The 15,025-nt window shown below is 41.8% G+C and overlaps 2 protein-coding genes and 3 long non-coding RNA genes across 5 annotated transcripts in view; 3 read left to right on the top strand and 2 right to left on the bottom strand.

Moving 5' to 3' along the window:
- The window catches only part of LOC116060907 (programmed cell death 1 ligand 1-like), a 17,082-nt gene extending 5,649 nt beyond the window's left edge, over window positions 1-11,433 (top strand). The window contains exon 2 of the mRNA XM_031314659.2: window positions 11,054-11,433. Within this exon, the coding sequence (XP_031170519.1) occupies window positions 11,054-11,418 (365 nt within the window). The 3' untranslated portion in view covers window positions 11,419-11,433. The remainder of the gene's footprint in view (window positions 1-11,053) is intronic.
- The window catches only part of LOC116060888 (muscle M-line assembly protein unc-89-like), a 295,447-nt gene that overhangs the window by 124,025 nt on the left and 156,397 nt on the right, over window positions 1-15,025 (bottom strand). The gene's annotated exons all lie outside the window — the stretch shown is intronic.
- The window catches only part of LOC118493576, a 328,097-nt gene that overhangs the window by 172,337 nt on the left and 140,735 nt on the right, over window positions 1-15,025 (top strand). The window lies entirely within an intron of this gene.
- Window positions 1-15,025, top strand: part of LOC118493574 — a 208,194-nt gene that overhangs the window by 123,231 nt on the left and 69,938 nt on the right. The gene's annotated exons all lie outside the window — the stretch shown is intronic.
- LOC116060908 lies at window positions 8,184-13,981 on the bottom strand. The gene is made up of 3 exons (XR_004107616.2): window positions 13,642-13,981; window positions 13,082-13,083; window positions 8,184-8,363 (listed from the first exon to the last, which is right to left on the bottom strand). It is a non-coding gene; the product is annotated as an uncharacterized LOC116060908 (long non-coding RNA).

The following is a 15,025-nucleotide window of genomic DNA, read 5'->3' as shown; positions in this document are numbered from 1 at the left end:
ATTTGCGTATCACCGCAGCACATCGAGCCTCAAATATCACCTCAACGCAAAACACATAGGAGTTAGCGTGGACGTTAGCCCGACCGATTAAAATGCGATTAATTTCGATTAATTAATTACAAAGCCTCTAATTAATTAGATTAATTTTTTTAATCGAGTCCCGGCCCTAGTATATATCTACACACACACACACACACACACACACACACACACACACACACAAACACACAAAAAAAAAAAAGTGTCATTTTTTACAGTGCACAGAGAGGAGCTGCCTCCAGCCCCTCCCCCTCGTGAAGTAGCGTACTGCCGTGTGCACTTGTTCAGAGAGGCTATCGTTGCGTTAGCTAGTGCTGGGTTTTGTTCAGAGAGGCTATCGTTACGTTAGCAGTTGCTGGTGTTCTTGTTCAGAGAGGCTATCGTTACGTAGTAGTGCTGGTGTTCTTGTTCAGAGAGGCTATCGTTACGTTAGCATGTTGCTGGTGTTCTTGCCGTGGGATTAACTGTACTAATAAAACTGTTGAAACACCGCGGCCACGCTGCTGTGAAAGCTCCCCGAACGTCATTTATCAGAGTCTGGTTGTTACCCCTCTCAGTGGCAGCTCCTCCACTCATATCTTTATAACGGAGCTAACCGCTAACCGGAGCTAACCGCTAATCCGAGCTAATCGTTGCCAACAGAGCCTTCAGGTCTGCGTGTCTGTATCCATTAACTGCATGTATAGACTCGAGCCCGAATGAAACCCTTTATTTTATTAAAATGGCTGTAAAAGTTTTAAACTACAACTCAGTTGTTTGAATGACAGAAATCAGCTCAAGGTACGGCGTAGCGTTAGCGTGCTAGTTGATGCTTTCTCTGCGGAGTGCAGACTGATTTGCTCTCGCGAGTCATGTGACCAAATCGCAGCCTTTGCGATTAGGAAATCGCGTTTTAACATATCGCGATATTATCGCAAATGCAATTAATCGTTCAGCCCTAGTTAGTGCCCCATAGGGGTGCAACAGATCAAAAAACTCGGATCAGAGTCACGGATCGGATCATTTTTCGGATCAGCAAAAAAAAAAAAAAAAAAAAAGACAAGACAAATAAACATAAGTTTTGTCTTTTTGTTTATTAACCTATAAACACACCGATAGCGTTTGTGATGGCTTTAGCCCGGTCTGATTGTGCAACAAGGGGCTGCTTAAATGCCGCGGTGATAAGCGGTTGTTGAGCAGCTTTCGTTTTCACTCCTGTCAGTGAAACACCGGGGTGATGTCGCTTCAAATGCGTGGCCATGCTTGATGTGTTTCCACTGTCATATGGCTTTCTTGTGCCACAGTGCCTACACACCGTCACGGTTTGATCCACTAACCTCTTTCCTTCATCATTATATTTGACAGGGAAGCCAAAATGCTCCCATACAGGGGATTTAAATGACGCGGGGCGTTCAAGCTCCTCTGTTCCTCCGCTCGTCATGACCATGCTGTGTGTGGACTGAACATGCGCACAACTTTTTTTTTTTTTTTTTTTTTCAGAAATCAATCCGCGGATCACGTGTGTGCCGAACCGAAGATATTGATACAAACGGATCACGGATCAATGACGATCCGTTGCACCACTAGTGCCCCATGATTTGTGGCGTCTATATGAGCATATACAATCGCTGAGTCATGTCAGCATGCTGGTTTTAAGTCTACCATCGACGGTTACGATTTTATGGCTTATACTTTGTCAATGGAGAAATTGCATTGTATTTTTACTGTTGAACCCGCTTTGGGTGGGACTGTTGAGCTCTATAGTGGGATTCATAATTTTGCTGAGCGCCCCTCCTTCATCTCATAGGAGGAAATCGCGGGGGGTCGGGGTGCTCAGGATCTACCCCATCAGAAGATTGCCCCCTCCCCTCTAAAAAATACATAAATAATTAAAAACCACGCTGTTTGTAATATATACTTAAATAATTTTGTAAGTAGTAAAACAATATTAACTGGGCAAAAAATGTCTTAAGTTTAGAAGCATTTTGAACCCCCCCCTCCGTTTGCCTCACAGTGGTTTGATCCACTGCCTGCTTCCCTCCATCAACGTACCAGAGAGGGTGTAGAGCAGGGGTCATCAACTACATTTTTCCAAGGGCCAGAATATTTCTAAGCAGACACTCCGGGGGCCGGACTTCCTAATACGCCTATTTTTGTTCGAAATTATTTATATATATATATATATATATATATATATATATATATATATATATATATATATATATAATTTCTTCTTTTTTTTTACATGTAATAGTGTGAGCAAACTCCTAAAAAACATGGAAACTCCATACTGATAACTAGCTCTTTAAGTAGAAAAAGATCTCAGACTATGAGGCAGTTCACTGAGGAGTGATGGTTACAGTCTGTGATTAGAAAACATGGTTGTAGTATGCAGCGTCCTGATTGGTGGAAAATGCTTGCAGAAAGAAACGGCTGTTGTCAGGTAAGAATGTCAGTGTGAAACAGGCTGAAGCGAAAAGTTGATGTGGAAAAGCCCAGCTTTAATGATGAATGGAAAGATAAGCAGGCTATGCATTCGTCACCTATGCCCATTTGCAATGAAACGATGTTGTTGCAAAATAATACAACCAGCATCATCATCAAGAATGAAGAACATAATGTTCGCGTCATTCACGTGCATATTAAGTAGCCACATGTATATGTTTTAGTCTTAATACATCCATAGGTTGACCGCTCCAGCGGAGAGGATGGTTCTGTGTTGTGTTCACGTAAAGCAGCGCGGTGGACTGAGCAGACAGAGCAGATTGAAATATCGCTTTCTACATGTTTATGCCTGTCTTTACAGGTGAGTGCATTGATAAGTATTGACTTTTTACTCACAAAGGTTTTATTGTAGCCTACTTACAGCAACGAGACTAGCGTGAGTTCATCTGCCCCAGCGGCCATTGGTAATCCTCTTTGTATCTTTGCAGTCAGGTACTGCGTGTTTTAACGCACACACATCTCGGCTCAGCTGTGGGTGTGGAGCGCAGACATTGCTGTAGCCTACAGAATCCCGGCATGTGAATAGAGATGCAAATACAGGGGCTGCGTTTGTGCTCTACCTGTGTAATGTTACCTGCTGTAAATGCTTGAAATGCTAAATAACAGAATGCATTTTTTCCTCTTTACATTTTCTGAATTCGTGATTATTCTGCGGGCCAGACTAAAAGCTTTGGCGGGCCGGATCTGGCCCGCGGGCCGCCAGTTGACGATCACTGGTGTAGAGGGACAGGACCTATACTAGGGATGGGCCATACCAAACTTTTTCAATTCAATATGATACAGATTACCATATATAACAGTTTCATCGATACAGATACTGATCATTCTTACATGGGTAGGCTATGTGATTTTTCAAAAATAATGGTCTTTTAGAAAAATAGATCATTACACTTAAATCGCATAAAAAAAAAAAAAAAAATGATCTACAAAAGCAAAAATGAGTACAATGAAATAAAATGTTAAAAAATGTGAAGTACAGTAATTTAGAGAAATACTATGAATAAATAATAAAATACACTAATCATTTTAATATAGGCCATGAGTTTTTCCAGAACAACTTCATTTCAATTTAGCCCTCCTGACACCGTTTAAAAAAAATGACCTCATTAATACATTACAATCTGATATTCTTCAGAAATCCAAACAGAAAGATCTGTACATCATTATTTACTTAATTTTGATTGTTCGTGAAGATTTTAAAGCCCATGTTGCAGGGTTTATTTTTTAATGAAATTGCGCAATTTGCTTGTTGGTAATAAACATTTAAACTGTTACCCAACAACATCGAATACAATGGATATCAGAAAACGGAATAAAATACGAAAAAGTAGTACTATTTTACAGTGGTTTGCAATGATTCTCTTTCCCCCACAATGCATTGCATTACGTCACGTTGGGGAGACGACAGACGAAAGCCCCGTCGCTGTTCACTGTTTATGGTCTCGGTCTGTGCCACTGGTGTTGCAAAATATGGCTTTTGGTCTCTTTTTGTGTCTTTATTATGGTTATAACAATATTGGAGGAAAAGTGAAACACAGCTTGGACGGGGATACTGTTCGGCTTTTCACAAGTTTAGACAGCTAGCTACGCCGACGTTTGCTAACGTTAGCGCAACAGCGTTAGCCTAGACTGCTAGCTAGGTAAATATTACGACTGCCTTCGGAGTTTCCTATATCTGCGTCCATGTTGTCAACATAAGACCTGTGGCGTTAGAGCTCCTTTTGTACCATAATTTATTGAATGAAATGTTAAGCTTCGCTCCTACGAGATGGGTGTGTTTTTGTTACATACAAAGCTAACTGGCTATAGTTAGCCTGTATGTATGCTAGCGGAATTAGCTAACGTTGCGTAACCAGCCAGCAACTTCGGCAATCGGCAGTAGTTTCGGTAAGCTAACCACGACAGTATTGTCGCCCACAATCAACCTCTGCTGCTAAAAGCAGTCAATCTGCAGTGATGTTTGAAATAGAGACGCTTGTGGATGTGTTAGCTGTGGTGGTTAGCTCGCTGGAACTACTGCCGAAGCTGCTGGCTGGCTACGCAACGTTAGCTAATTCCGCTAGCATACGCACAGGCTAACTATAGCCAGTTAGCTTTGTGTGTAACGTAACAAAAACCCACCCATCTCGTAGGAGCGAAGCTTAACATTTCATTCAATACAATCACAGTACAAAAGGAGCACTAACGCCACAGGTCTTATGTTGACAATGTGGACGCAGATATAGGAAACTCTGAAGGCAGTCGTAATATTTACCTAGCCGTCTAGGCTAACGCTGTTGCGCTAACGTTAGCAAAACGTCGGCGTAGCATCAGCTAGCTGTCTAAACTTGTGAAAAGCCGAACAGCATCCCCATCCAAGTAATAAATAAACACTATAGTATAGTACTAGGCAAATATGTTGTTACTGGAGCTAGTAGGCTACCATCAAAACGTGAGATATCTAATCGAAAATGTGTTTACAACGTCGGGGGATTTCACAGGTGGGACTGGCAAGTTAGCCCATAGCTAGCATGATGCCTTCTATTTCTAGATCTAGCTAGATTACCAGTACTTGTCTGAACTAACGACATGATCACTGTCACTAGATATAAAGAAAACATTGACTTTCACTCGTTGCTATTCACTGACAGTAAACACCTCTTCCTCATCCCAGTCAGTCACCATAGTTCTAGTACCAGGCTGATACACAGTCACCATAGTTCTAGTACCAGGCTGATACACAGTCACCATAGTTCTAGTACCAGACTGATACACAGTCACCATAGTTCTAGTACTAGACTGATACACAGTCACCATAGTTCTAGTACTAGGCTGATACACAGTCACCATAGTTCTAGTACTAGGCTGATACACAGTCACCATAGTTCTAGTACTAGGCTGATACACAGTCACCATAGTTCTAGTACTAGGCTGATACACAGTCACCATAGTTCTAGTACTAGGCTGATACACAGTCACCATAGTTCTAGTACTAGGCTGAGGCATGTCTCCCCAACGTGACGTCATTACCGAATTGCGTTAAAAAACCCACTAAACGACTAAAACGATGAAAACTGTCCTTTAACACTATTTGGAGACATTTTTAACTACAGGTCGACCGATTCATCGGTTTTGCCGATTAATCGGCACCGATAGTTGATTGGTGGAACTATCGTTATCGGCAAAAATCCATACCGATAGTTTTTCCTGGTTGCGTCCGTTGCTGGAGCGGCTGAGAAGCGCACGCTGTCATTCATTACACAGTACGCGAGAGATGAGAAGGGTCTGCTGGCATCATGCATTACAATAGCGGCCTCTAGAGGCGAAATAAAAACTATCACTGATGCCTGGTGTTGTTTATTTTCGACACGTGTTACTGCGCGCTGCACGGAGAGCACATGCTGTGCGGAGAAGGCTGACATCAGATGCGCGTTTAAAGCATCGACAGCAAAAAGGTATTTATACAGTACATTTTTCCATATCATTATAAAGTTATTAATTTGTTGAATAGATGCTGCATTAGTAGAGAAAGAACAGCACAACAGTATGTTTGTCTGCTTTCGAGGCTGAGATGACGCTAAACATTAGTAGTAGGCTAACTTACCTCAAGCGGTTAAAACACTGACAAAAATAAACGCAAGTCCGACCCAAATGTCAGAATCAGAACCCTAAAGGCTCGTCCACGATCCCAAACGGCACCTCTGATTCATATTTAGATAATTTAATAACCGTTAAACGTAGATACTTACTGATTGCTGCAGCTAAAAGCTAACGAGTTAGCCGTCACGGGGGTGTCTTTGGTGTCTTTCTAGCCTTTACAGGTGATTTTCTATCCAGCCTGGAACTTGTGCCTTTTTCGGGGTTGTTGAGCATTAAATCCAAACTGTTACATCCAAGATTTATCCACTTGATGTCCATAATTCATCACGTTTTCGGTCATTTCTGCCGCTAACTCCGTGCTACCCATAGACAGTAGGTGCTACCGACCATAGACTGTATATAAGAATGGACCAACAGATCCCGTTGCTCTGGACGGAGACCAGTGAAGGCCTTTAGAAGCACTTTTCCGGTGAGCGCTGAGCGTTACTGCGCAGCCTCCAACTGAGAGAACCGACATAAATGTGACGTGAGCAACGTGTCTGAAAGTTGGAAGTCTTCTGGTAGCTGTGCCAAGAGAAATCTCAATCATTCCCAATCTAGCAGAGACGGAGAGCGTAGGTATATGTAAGGAGATAACGTGGACACAGGCTAATTATTGATCACTAAAATGCTAGTTAACATTAGTAATTACACTTAAACAGCTAATGTAAGTCCAAACTGCCTGAGAGCTTCTCCTGTACTGTACGGTAATTCCTCTACTATGAGACAGTAAGTCTCGTGGTTATGACACAATCGTTAGCCTATTTTTACAAAAACGTCTCCATAACGTGAGGTACAAGGTAATGGAGCCTTTTATACATTGTCGTGTTTCTTTAGAAATAAACAATGGACAAATAGAGTCTTTAAACTCTTCAGATGTAAAGTTATTCGCGGTCAAAGTGACGTCAAAATGAATGGCAGTCAATGGGATGCTAACGTCGGGTGATCGCTTTGTAGCATCAAAATGGCGCCATAGGAGATTCGAGCTCTGAGGCGAAGCTTACCCCCTTGCTACCGACAAGGGAATCTCCCATGATGCCTTTGTTTACGTTTTCAACCATTGGGAAGGCAGGTCCGTCACACATTACGCCTTATATGGGCATCCAAGCGAGAACAAAGAGTATAGTGGGAAAGATAGATCCCTCCAGGTCAGAGATCGTCTGTTACCGTTCTAAACGGAGAGAAGAATGGCGTCACTGTTTTGAGATTTGGCATACATTTGGGCATTTTTTGAAGAAATGTAAATAGTTTGTCCTTTATATGAATTATAATGCTCATTATGTTTATTTTTGCACTGGATGACTCCAAATATGTAGGAGAACTGTTTTAGACAACACACATGCTTGTGTAGCATTGCTGTGGGTGTAATATCAATAAATATGACATTATTATTCTGATTATTGGCAAAAGCGTCTGGACTTTTTTTGAAACAATGTATGTATTTTGTCAACTGTATAAGTTATAAATACTATTGGTCGATTAATCGGTTATCGGCAAATACGGCCCAACCTAGCTATCGGTATCGGTAAAATCCACTATCGGTCGACCTCTATTTTTAACAATGATATACATATGTTGAGTGCTTTATGTACCCATTAATCAACAGTGGTGGTTAACCTGCAACATGGGCTTTAAAGGGCTGATAGAATGATTATATAGGGTATTTCACACTGTTCCTTAAGGTCTCCTAATGGGGTATGTAACATTGGTTGGGCTGAAAATGGCCCGTGTGCTGTTCTATGCTGCCTAATTCATCCCTGTGGAATGGCTCTATTTCAAACGAGATGTTTTCTTCCAAATATGGTATGCTCATGAATATTTAGATGAGCTGCGCGCTGATTGGTTGAGCGAACCCCATAGAAACACATTGGAGACGAGACAGCAGGTCTCATATTTCAGACACTGCAACGTTATACATTGTTCTTCTGCTATTTCATTACTAAATTCACTTCTGAGACTTTTTTATGCAAGAAATCAACTATGTAGAGGTCAAATCTGGGCTGTTTTACAAAAATTGATGGCTAATTGCAAATTTTGTCCAACTGTGTGTCGGAGTTCAGGAGCTCAGCAGGCTAACGTGACTGCGGCCGGTGCTGCCTGGGTTGCTGCCTTGCTGCCCGGCCTTTCACAGACCCCGGATACACTTTCGGCATAACTATAGCATATTTATACACATCACGACATTTATATCACAGCTACCCTAAGGTGTTACAAAGCTAACACTTTTGTCCAATTTTATTTTGTGAATTTGAGGGGTCTCGTTAGGATTAGCTGCTAGCTTTCATTGATAGAACTCCATCCAACACACCGCGGACTCTATCAATGAGACTCGCGGCAAGAGGCGTTTATTTCCCCGATCGTTTGTTTAAATAACTCAACACACATATCCATTACAAGATTAACTGGAACCTGTGGTTTTCCGAAGTTATAATGCTCTACAAGAGATTGCGGGCGTAACAAGCTCGCTGACCGCGCTCTCACTCACACACACCGGCCATTTAGCAGGAAGAGGGGAGGGAGAGCTGCGAGCGGCAGGCCCTGGAGCTCCGTCAGAGCATTGGTATTTGGTAGTCCAGTAACCAGTGACTTTGCGCGGGTATGGAGCGCCCCGGGCTACCGGCTGTGACGGAGATCCATCTAGCTCACAGCGGGCCGAGGTCTGTGAAGAAGGCCAGGCCGGGCGGCGAGGCAGCAACCCAGGCAGCACCGGCCGCTGTCACGTTATCCCACGGAGCTACTGAACTCTAGGGCTTTGACTTTTGCCCAAAAATCATATTCGGAGTTTGTTTGTTTATTAATATTTGAATATATTCGAATATTTATTAATAATATTTTGACCAGTGTATCAGGCAGTGTATCAGTCATTGTCAATAGGCAGACGGTGATGTTTTCAGAAGAAAAACACATTGCCACAACTGTTGTTTTTTTTTCATTAAAAGTCAGACCCTGGATTAAACACAAACACTATGCTTTCAACAGGAAGTTCGGAGCTTTCTCCGTAGCCTACGTAAGTGGTCTGATGTTTATACTTGTGCGCTGGTGTGTGCGTCGAGTCGGCTTGTGTGTGTGTCTGTGTGTGGGGGGAGGGAAGTGTGTGTAATAGAGTGAGAGAGTGACGGTAATTACCGGTAGCTTCAGAGTGAGTAGTGACTCTAGAGTCATAGTAAGAGTTCTTTCTGACCACGGTGGGAAATCTGGAAGAGGACAAGTTAACCCTCTCCTTGATTTCATGTTGTTGATGGAGAAGGAGAACCAGGAAATGAGTCAGGGGGGGAAATGCAACGCTACCAAGCCACGGGCGAGCGATAGTTACATTTTGAAATGCGTGAAAAAGCCTCAGAATCTGAATTAAAAACGTTTACAAGCAAACACATTTACAAAAAACAATGCCACTAAAAGGTTTGAATATTAAGTGCTCAGAGTCAAAGCCCTACTGAACTCCGACACACAGTAGGACAAAATTTGCATTTCTCGCATAAAAGAAGTCTCAAAAGTGAATTTAGTGATGAAATAGCAGATGAACAATGTATAACATTTCTGAGATTTGTGTGAGATTTGTGGTCCCAGATCAGTCAGTGGCCTATGTAAATTTTGGGGCGTTGGTAAAGCCAAATAAGGTAGGGGTTGAGGAGTTGACGTCAACTTGGTGGCTCGTTGACATTTGCCCGTTTTCCGCAGCAGTTTCAAATTGTGAGATTTGCAGAGGAAAGAGGTGTCAATGGGATTTTGAGGTTGTATGTATGTCCTAGTTACCCACCAAACTGTCGTTATTCAACTATGATGACAAGGTAAACTCTGTTTTGCATTCTATCACCCCTTTTAAAATAATTAAAATAAGTAATAAAATAAGCTTTTTACATTCTTCATGTTTTTGACTTTCCCAGTGTTGATTTTAAACGTGTGAAGAGGTTATCGTTGCTTGTGTGTCTGCTTTGGCTGCTGTGTGCCACCTTCTTGTCCCAAATAGTACATCTTCCTGTATTCTCTGCAGGTGAAAAGTAGCACCACGCCACCCTCCGTTTCCTTTCTTTTCTCCACTTTTCTCTGCAGCTGTTTCTTTGCCATTCTCTCTCTTATGTTTGCTAGGCTAGTGGTAGGCTCTGTCACAAAGGTTTACAGTCACACTTTACTGTGACACGGGCCAGCTTCAACAATATACAAAAGCACTGAATATGTTTGGATGGGAGGCAGCTACCCACGTTTTGTGTGATGTCATTTTATTATGGATATTTTTCAAAGGAGTCAATACCAAATGAGTAGCTTGTAGGTATCGAAGTATCAATACCACCTTATTGATCCGCCCATCACTAACCTTTACACAGAAGTCTGGTTGGACTCGTGGGAGAGATCTATTTGTATCATGAACCCACTGTGCACCCCTCCTTCATCCTCCCTTCTCATATCATTTGAGATGGAGCGTTGTGATTGGCTGAACTGAACCACAGCAGAGTAATGACTCTGATATCAGATGAAGTGAATCAAACAGCTGTGAAGTGAAGCAGAAAGTATCTTCACTATAAACTGAACCTGAGTTGTTCATAAATCATAAAACTAGTTTTTACGTGGCCGGGTTAGCTCAGTTGGTAGAGCAGGCGCACATATACTGTGGCCCTTTGCATGGCATTCCACCTCTCTCTCTCCCCTTTCATGTCTTCATCTGTCCTGTGGAATTAAACGCCTAAAATGCCCCCAAAAAAACTGTTGGTGTTGATAACAACAGCTTTCTGACTTTGGCACATTTTATTTTTCATTAGCAACTTTCTCTAATAAAAGTCCTGATTTAGAACTATTTATCTGATGATCTTAAATTATTATTATTATTATTATTATTATTATTATTATTATATGAATGTAAGTAACTCCTGTATTACTGACTGCTTCCTGCTTTTCTCTGTTTTTTTTATGTGTTTAGACCATCCAGAGGTACCAGAGAAGGCTGGAGAGAACGTCCCTCTTCAGTGTCAGGCTCCCAGAGATGCTCAGATTAACATGTTGGAGTGGATCAGACCTGATCTAGAGTCAGATGGTTACATCTTCCGGTTCATACCAGGAGAGTCAACTACGCGAAACCAGCACCCCTCATATCGAGGTCGAGTGGAGCTGAGAGATCCAGACATGAAGGGTGGAGACGTTTCTGTTGTTCTGAAGAAAGTCAGCGTCAGCGACACCGGAACATACCGGTGTCGAGTTGGAATCAGTGGGGGAGGAAAACCTAAAGTCTACAGCACCATCCAGCTGACTGTCTCAGGTGAGTTTGTAGAGTTGAGTCTCTGTTAAACTAATGGAATATCTATTTTTGCACATTATGTCCTTGAGAGGGCAAATGTACAAAGAGATGCATAACTACTTGTAAGTATATGTTGAGTTATAATGAACAATGGAATAAATGAGACAGAGTTCAAAAGCGCCTTCAAGCTGACCATCATAGGTGAGTTTTTAGGGTTGAGTCTCTGTGTTTATGTGACATTTGTGTTCTCTAAAGATGTTTCTGATTCAATAAACACATTAAAATAATTCATCTTCATCTCAACTAAACAATCTGATACACACAGAGCTGTCGAAACTGGCCAAACATGATGTTTAAATGTTTCTTCTAAAAGAACACCAGTGGCGGCTGGTGAAAAATATTCTCGGTGGGGCTGTGCCATACTTTTTTGTTTCTGTAACCATCGCAATACAATTTAACACAAAGTGCAGGGAAGCAGTGCTCAGTGAAATATACAGTAATTATTTAATGCCAATATTAAAACGTTGAGGCATTCTTACACAAAAACATAAACATCATATTGCACAAACACCAGCCTTTCATTTGCATTTAAACTGAACTTGTAAACAATTGACTATTTCTACACGTAAGTAACATCTTTTGGAAAGGCTGTTGACTGTTACAGCAGTGCCTTGTGGGGGAGGGTCCAGCTGCGCTGTTGAGCGCATGAAATGGTGCCATTGGTAGTAAATAGGCAACGCAACAGGCATGCTGTCAGAACAGAGTGGAAAGTGGAAAATAACATGAAATTATTATAAAGTTTATAGGAAATCTTACACTGTATAAAGGCTGTATAATATAGAAATGGATATCAAGTGGCTGAACTCAAACCTTTGACTGGAAAAATAGCATACAGTATTTTACAAACTATCAAACTAAATGTAACTAATTGTTAATGTGCTCCAGAACTGCAACAATTAAAGGGGTGATAGAATGATTATTTAGGGTATTTCACACTGTTCCTTAAGATCTCCTAATAGGGTATGTAACATTGGTTGGGCTGAAAATGGCCTGGTTGATATTTTATGGGCCCTTATGCATCCCTGTGTTTTGGCCCTATTTGTAACAAGAGCTTTTTTTCCAAATATGGTATGCTCATGAATATTTAGATGAGCTGCGCGCTGATTGGTTGAGCGAATCCCCATACACACACATTAGAGACGCCACAGAATCTCATATTCCAGACACTGCAATGTTTCGTTACCAAATTCACTTCTGAGACTTTTTTATGCGAGAAATCAACTATATAAAGCTGAAATATGCTCCCTTTTTACGAAAATGTATGGCTAATTGCAAATTTGGTAAGACGTGTCGGACTTTAGGAGCTCCACACAGTCTGACAAGAAAGTGGCAGCCTGCTGGGCTCCATACCCAGGGCAAAGTCACCCTTTGTAGATTACTGCAATACCGGGGCTCTGCGGCCGGCTGCTGGCATAACTATAATATATTTACAGTTTGAATTTCGTCACGGCACTTACCGTATTTTCCGGACTATAAGTCGCACTTTTTTTCATATTTTGGCTGGTCCTGCGACTTATAGTCAGGTGCGACTTATATATCAAAATATATATAATTTAACATGTTTTTAAATGTTATTTCATGCTGAAAACATTACCGTCTACAGCCGCGAGAGGCGCTCTAGGCTTGTGACAACTATATGCTGCTCTTAAAGACAACTGAGAAAGAAAAGAAACTGCAGGTGATATGCAGCCGAAAACGGTAATCGAGCAGCAGAACGACAGTTTGCAGTGAGAGAGAAACTTGTGAGGGACTGGCGAGAAGGTTAGTCTTACTGCAATGAAGAAAACAAAGAAAGCTAGTCGCGCACTGAAAGCAAGATGGCCAGAGCTGCAGGAACGAGTCCACAGATGGGTGCTTGTCAACAGCGTCCTGCTGGGAGAGGCTCGTCAACGCTGCAGTTACGTCTCCACGCCCTGGTAGTTATTCTGTATTCTGTTGTATAGTTGAATAACTCTTAATGTGTTACGTTAACATACCGGACACCTACCGTATTCAGCCTGTTGTTCTGTGTGCTACTGTGTAGTTGAATAACTTACCTTTCTAGATTAAATGTCTGTTCTTGATCTTGGATTTTGTGAAATCAATTTCTAAATAAATGCGACTTATAGTCCAGTGCGACTTATCTATGTTTTTTTCCTCTTCATGACGCATTTTTTGACTGATGCGACTTATACTCCGGAGCGACTTATAGTCCGGAAAATACGGTATATCACAGCTGATATCACAGTCCGATTTCAATTTAAGGCATTTTTATGAACGTGAGGGATCTTGTTAGGAGGAGCAGCTAGGTAGCTAGCTATATGTCCCATTCAATACAATGGGAAAAGATCGCGGCTAGCTAGCTACACTTGGCATAACTATAGTATATTTACAGTTTGAATTTCGTCATGGCACTTATATTACAGGTTCCCCAAGGTCTTACAAAGCTTAGCTAACACTTGTCTGATTTCAATTTAATGCATTCCATTAACTCCAGCTCTATCAACTCCAGCTCTCTCAATGAGACTCACGGACAAGAGGCGTTTTGTTCCCCGATCGTTTGTTTAAATAACTCAACACACATATCCATTATAAGATTAACTGGAACCTGCGGTAGGTAAGAGATTGCTGGCGTAACAAACTCGCTGACCGCGCTCTCAGTCACACACCGGCCATTCAGCAGGAAGAGGGGAGCTGCAGGCCCTGGAGCTCTGTCAGGGCAGCGGCGTTTGGTAGTCCATTAACCCAGAAAGGGTGAGTTTGTGTGGGTATTGAGCACTGCGGACTGCCGGCCGTGACGGAGCTCAATCTAGCTCACAGCAGACCGGGGTCTGTGAAGGAGGACAGGCAGGGCGGCGATGTAGCAACACAGGCAGCACCGGCCGCTGAACATTGCAATTAGCCATCAATTTTCGTAAAACGGCCCATATTTGAGCTTTACATAGTTGATTTCTCGCATAAAAAAGTTTCAGAAGTGAATTTTGTAATGGAATAGCAGAGATCTGCGTGACCTAGATTCAGAAGACTAGCTTACCTCAGATCAGTGGTGTAGCCTATGTAAATGTTTGGGCGTGACAAAGATAGAGACTAGAGCCAAATGAGGATGGCTCGTTGAGATTAGCCCGTTTTCAGAGGCAGTTTCAAATTGTGAGATTTGCAGAGGAAAGAGGTGTCATTGGGATTTTACGGTTCTATGTATGTCCTATTTACTCACCAAACTGTCATTTTTCAACTATGACAAGGTAAAATTGGTTTTGCATTCTATCACCCCTTTAATTGATACAAAACAACATACCGTATTTCCTCAAATAAAAATCTGTAGTTAATTAAAAGCCAGGCCTCTGATAGTGGCCGGGGGCGTGGTCAACACGGACAAATAAAGGCCGGTCTCAAATTAAGGCCGGGGAAAAAATAGTGTGGATAATCTCCTAAATGCCTTTCATATAATATTAAGTCAAAATAAAATTCAAGTTCATTGTAATGTACATTTCTACCAATTTAAAGTGCCCATATTATGAAAAAATCACTTTTTCTGGGATTTGGGGTGTTATGTTGTGTCTCTGGTGCTTCCACACACATACAAACTTTGAAAAAAATCCATCCATGCTGTTTAGAGTG

The sequence above is a fragment of the Sander lucioperca genome, chromosome 17 (genome assembly GCF_008315115.2).
Source record: "Sander lucioperca isolate FBNREF2018 chromosome 17, SLUC_FBN_1.2, whole genome shotgun sequence".
Lineage (NCBI taxonomy): Eukaryota > Metazoa > Chordata > Actinopteri > Perciformes > Percidae > Sander > Sander lucioperca.
This window is presented reverse-complemented; position numbering and strand designations above follow the sequence as displayed.